Here is a 5,635-nt window from a genome sequence, read left to right as displayed (position 1 = left end):
AGGCTACAGTCTGTTGTTGTCAATTACCAAAGGTCGACTTGCTAACCGGCAACTATTAAGTAACCAGTTTGAAGACTTCCGGACATTGGAAAATTATAGACCTTTACACAGATAAACGAACGAGAGCCATAAGTGCCTAATGCGACATACCTGAAACAGTTTAAGAATTACAGCTTCAAAAAATAAAATCATAAGAAAGAATCGACAGTGTAACAAGGTACAGACGATGGCCAGCTTGGAGTGAAATGTGCTGTGAATTCGCGAAATGGCACTGTATGCTTCAGAGACCAAATTAACTTCGTTCTTCGAAGTGAAAAATAAGTCATCAAGTAAACAAAATTTGGCGCGGAATCTGGGAGACGCACGAAAACTTCGCTTCAAGCTTTTGCCGCAGACACGAGGACCGATCCACTTCGGACTTAAACGTGCGACAAAGCGGTCCGGCTTGACCACCACACGTGTCAGCGCACACCCAACAGTTGCAGCATCCGCACTCCCAGCATCTCCAGCACGAAAAGCCCCGCAAGACATGCAGAGAAACCGGTGTGCCGCGTGCGTGAATGGTTAGCGGCGCTGCCCAGATCGGATGCATTTCCTGATCGAATCTGTGAAGAACGGTTAAACAAATGGATGATACTCGCAGCGGGCGTTAATATTTGGTTGGCTTACTTTGGTGATCGTAATATTAGCCTCGATGTAGACGACCTCGATCCCCGGGTCCGTGGTTGTGAGATACTGAAACGTGGATTAACTGCACAACATGTACACAAAAATCAACCGAAAACTACGAATAACTGCTTATACAGAGCATACGCTACGCAGTGTAGCTGCCACGCTGCTCGTTAAGAAATTGTTATACAACGTCTTAGGTGCACGGAAAAACTTGAATGATGAAGTAATCGTGGTAATTTAATTCGCGTCAGAGCATGTAAGAATCGCTCTGCTACTCGGTGTAAAATTAAAAAGCTAGGTAACCATTCCCATGTTTTACCACGATCATAGTTCGCATAGAGTGGCGTGCCTGTTCGTCACTAACTGAGAAAATACTGCTTGTTTGTTATGTACCAACCAAATCTTACCAACGGGGTTGTTGGAGGTGGGTTAGAGGTGTCGTTGAAGTCCCTCTATAAAAACCAGCGCAGCGTTAGCATACATACTTTCGTTTAGAAAAGTGACCCGATGCATGGCCCAAATTCGTGTGCAGTCGAAAACATGTTTTTGAATTAACTAATGGCAATGTGTAGCCATAAGCCAAGTAATCTCTACTCTATACATTGGCGTGAAAACCGTATTAGCGCGCAACATTCAGCTGAAGAATAAAGGCTGTCAGAAAATTCCCATTAGTTGAAATGTAAGTAATTAGGTGCACCAACAATCTCATTATCCACCGATCTCTTTCAGTTTTATACGGAAACGCACACTGGCATGAAGATCGTTTTGCCACCGAACCACGTTTACCACGTTTCCGCCATGTTTTTGAAATTTAATATTAATTGAAAACATTATTTTAAAATTTTAAAAACATGGTAGGAATTTACGAACCTGCTTCGGTGCATAAGACGGTCTTCAGACTAATGTGCGCTTTTAAGCAAAATTTGAAGATCGGTTGATAACGAGGCTTTTGGTACACCTCCGCGCGTTTAAGCCTCTGGAATCTCAGCGAGACTGCGCGTGCAAAAACGGTTTCCACGCCAATTTATACGAGTACAAATCATTTGGCTACACAGTGCCATAAATCAATGCAAAAAAATGTGCGTGAGTGCGCGAAAGCGGACGTTTGCACGCATGTACCGGTGACTTCCTTTAAAACTTATACCGGGTCCGGCTTACCGTCACCGGAATGGCGGGTGTGGTGCCGCCGTCGATGAGGGCGGTGTTATTATAACATTTATTGATGAAGTCCTGAAAGGCGATGTTGTTGCACAGATCCCCGAGACAATACTGCGCCGTCCACACGTTATAAAAGGGAGCGGTACCGCCTACAACAGAAACGCAGCCTAAGACTGCTTGAAATGCCGATCCTGAAATGCCGGTTTTATACATCGAAGAGCCATTGCGTTCTTGGGCACTTACCGCCGGCAACCGGCACAGTCGTCGTGCCGTTAACATTCAGGCAGTCGTCGGGTTCGCCGCCGGGATACGCACAACCCCGCCCCAGGGTGTAGTACTTCTTCTGGGTCTGGATATCGCGCTGCTCCCGTATCCAGGTGGCACAGTAGCCCTTCTGCTTGGTGTAGATCTTGACGACACCGGGGATACTCATGGGCATATCGGAGCAGTCCTCCCGCTCGGCCGGTCCCAGTAGTATGGGATTAAACCAGCAGTTCTTCTCCTGGTTACCGTCTGGATCGACATAATCCTGGCAACGGTAGCACGTCATGGCTTGGATGTAGGGCACTGTAGAAGTCACCTGTTAAGCGTTTCCTAAAACTGGAGTTACCATATACGGCCATTTTGCTTGGCTACGAAGACCTTGACTACGTTTCAAACTCAAAGACAGACTATAATATCACAGTGTAGCGTAGAATAGTTGCAAGCTTTGGTTTTCAAAAATCCGGTTGTGACGTTTATCTCATACAGTGTGGGAAGGGGCAAAAAACAGCATATGCTTCGCTTTAACCCATATTGCGCATACGAGCGATTCTTTACTTAAACCCAGTGCTGTCGCACTGAACGGTTTCCTGTTTGCGCGCGTGTAGCCGGCAGAAAGGTGGATGCGATTTCTCTGAATATCCACCATCCACCCGTCCACATTTCTGCTGGCTACACGCGCTGTTTACTGACTTGATTTGAAATCACTTAACTGAGGACCGAACTGGTCAGTTTAAGATTTTCTTCCTTCGTTCTACATTGTACAAGCGACCGGTACTCCAGTAAACGCGGGTAACTTACAACAGGAAAGCGCAGTCAGTAGAACTGCCGCCACGCGAACCGTCCTGGAAATCGATGCAGGAACTTCATATGCTGCACTTAGTGCGAACATCAAAATCCCGGGCAGAATCCCATGCAATGATTCGCTAGCTCTTCCCGCTCCACCAGTAGTGCCATTCCCCTGTTTGGATGCATTACGATAATCATACAGTGCTTCAACGTTTTTTTTGTGTCGGACACTTGTGCATTAGGACTACGCGTGCCGGACACCAGAGACGCCATATTCTCTGCGTTCTTCCACATTAGAAAATATAACCGTATTTTACCCCGGGGTTATTAAATTAGTATCCCGGGGTTATTGAGTTTTCGTAAGGCCTTTGGGAGGAGACAGTAGTGATGGGCAATGTTTTATTAATCTAGCGTACAAGATGCAGTGCTTAAAACACTAACTTATGCAGTGCATAAAACATGCATTTTTATGCAGGCATTTTTATGCAGTGCATAAAACACTAATTTTTACGTAATCAATTTTGCAAAGCTTTTTTCATGTGGAACAAGGCCGAGAATACGGCGTCTGTGATGTCCGGTACGCGATTCGGTGTTGTGAAAATGTCGCGAATGCGAAGATTTTGAAAGCCTATCCATACCGTGTCATTTGCAGACACACGGACAATTATTTACGTACCTCCAGCGCGCGTAGTTCCTACAACAAGAAAAAGTGTTTTGCGGTCACTGACATTACGACATTCGAAGCAGCGATTGGTCCGAAGCGGTGTGTTACTTACGGCTTTAGTGAAGCACTGATTGGCTAGATCATCCATTGTGATGGTATTACAATTGCTCGTCGCGCAGAAGGCATACCTGGCGACGACGGTGTCATTTTTGTCGTTCTTCCAGACTTCTTCAAAACACGGCTTGATCGTGGAGGTCCCGAAATAGCCTGCGTTGCGTCCGAATGTTTTCCTATTAATCCCGTTGGTCATGCGGATCTGGGTGAGATACGAGTAGCAGAAGGGCTGCAGCGGCAGCACCAAGCCCGTGCGGTTAGGACCCGCCCAGGCCATGGGCCCGGTAAAGAGGAAGGGATTCACAAGGAAGGCGCCCTGGGGAACCGTGTCGCAGTTCTTCTGCTGGGTGACGTTGCATCTGTAGCAGGTAATGGCGGGGTATGTTGACGACTGGTTCCTGGCATAGCAGCCTGTAAAGGGTCAAGGGTCTACAGCGCGCACTAACAGCGTCGTTGTCGTTTCCACTCTACCAGCTTATACTGTTCTATAGCGCACCATATAAGGTAAGGAAATGATCTTGTCTGGAAATTCTCCGCCACGCGATTTCTTATCAAACCAAATGTATTTCCCGTTCTCAAACAATTTACATGGAAATACGTGCACAACCGTATTTTTACATCATGCTAGGTTCTCGGTTCTTTAAGAGCGTTCAGTGATCTACTCATACCTCCAAACAGCACTTGCATAAGCAGCACTATCCCGAAACTTCTTGATTTATCCATGGTGTTAAAACGGAGAACGACGTGCACACGCACTAATTGATAAATTTCCGTACTTTGCGCAATGAAATCACCGACCAGTTCCAGAATAACGAATAATTTTCGACTGGAGATTTCGCAATGCGAATAATCTTTCAAAAACAATCAACTATGCCTTGTTACACTGCTTTTTAAGCATGAAAGGTCCATTTTTCCGCCAAAGCTTAAACGATGTATAGAACAGTGCGTGTATGATTCAAGCTTTGAACTGCCAGAATAATGATTATTTTATTGAAATAAGTACGAATACGGTTGGTGCTCTTAATGAATACTACTAGAAAAATGAACGTTGGCGTGATTGGCAGACCGGAGCGCAGCAGCTTTTCCCTTGTTCGAGTAATAAATAATTTTTAACGCCCTACCAGCACTAGCAGCTCTCTTAAAAGGTAACAGATTTATTAATTTCGAATTTTGTAAGTTAGCAACAAAAGCAGCCAGCAACACTTTCGTAATGACCTTTCGTAACTACCCTTCGTACGGGCAGAAATCAACGAAAGCATTAGTCTTGAATATATATTGTGACAGCTGGCGAACAAAGGCTCACGATAGTGAGAAGAGGCTTTATTGTGATAGCAATAAAGTACAGAAAACCCAAACACAAAGGCTCGATGCGAGCTGGAACATGAAAATCACCGAATGTCAGCTAGTGAATGAAAATCAACGGCACGTCGAGCCATAACATGGGAAAAAGCCTAATGCGGCACTGGGCAGATCCAACACGAGCGAACGAACGCTGATAGGCCGAGATGAGGAAAGGAGGCGTGGCTCCGCCTACATCGAGGCCGGTGATTGGCCGAGACGTGAGGCTGGGCGGAAAGCTGCCTGAGTCGAGGCCGATCTAGCGCTCGACAGCGAGTGCGACTCGGTGTGAGTCAGCACACCGGAAGCGGGACTGTCGCTGGCTGCCTACTCGTAGGCTGCCATAGCGACTGGCCCAACATGCCTCTGGGCGGGAGTCCGAGCCCCTGCGAAGGACCGGCCTCGTACCGCTCCAGTGCCCGCTCCGCACACGACCCTATTGGGGTCGGTGGCTGCGCCTCGGGGGTGTCCGATGACGAAGGTATCTCGGTGCCGCGTTCTCCTCCGGACCCGTGGTGGCGATACAACTCACGGCCGAAATCCGAAGGTCGGTCTGTGGTATTGTTGGACCGGTGTAGGCATCTGTTGGTCGTGTCCGTAACGGCAAAAAAGTAAAAAAATAAAGTATTATTCCATTTC

General features: G+C 46.9%; 1 protein-coding gene across 1 annotated transcript; it reads right to left on the bottom strand.

Moving 5' to 3' along the window:
* On the bottom strand, positions 1-4,871 carry LOC129602605 (uncharacterized). The gene is made up of 9 exons (XM_055501677.1): positions 4,327-4,871; positions 3,657-4,069; positions 3,557-3,574; positions 2,893-3,052; positions 2,074-2,397; positions 1,831-1,979; positions 1,080-1,124; positions 670-735; positions 1-605 (listed from the first exon to the last, which is right to left on the bottom strand). Exons 1-9 carry the CDS (start codon positions 4,379-4,381, stop codon positions 462-464), a joined length of 1,374 nt encoding a protein of 457 aa, XP_055357652.1. The 5' UTR covers positions 4,382-4,871; the 3' UTR covers positions 1-461.
* Positions 4,872-5,635: the final 764 nt, after the last annotated feature.

The sequence above is a fragment of the Paramacrobiotus metropolitanus genome, unplaced genomic scaffold (assembly GCF_019649055.1).
Source record: "Paramacrobiotus metropolitanus isolate TYO unplaced genomic scaffold, Prichtersi_v1.0 Parri_scaffold0000004, whole genome shotgun sequence".
Taxonomy (NCBI): Eukaryota; Metazoa; Tardigrada; class Eutardigrada; order Parachela; family Macrobiotidae; genus Paramacrobiotus; species Paramacrobiotus metropolitanus.
Note: the sequence above shows the minus strand (reverse complement) of the source record. Positions and strands in the feature narration are given on the sequence as shown.

Bases quoted from the DNA above. Each gene is read 5' to 3' on its own strand.
- LOC129602605 (XM_055501677.1), bottom strand. From the start codon at position 4,381: ATGGATAAATCAAGAAGTTTCGGGATAGTGCTGCTTATGCAAGTGCTG. The intron at 2,398-2,892 runs GTAAGTTACCCG...TGACTTCTACAG, and splicing joins ACTGACTGCGCTTTCCTGTT to TGCCCTACATCCAAGCCATG. The intron at 1,980-2,073 runs GTAAGTGCCCAA...TTTCTGTTGTAG, and splicing joins GACTGTGCCGGTTGCCGGCG to GCGGTACCGCTCCCTTTTAT.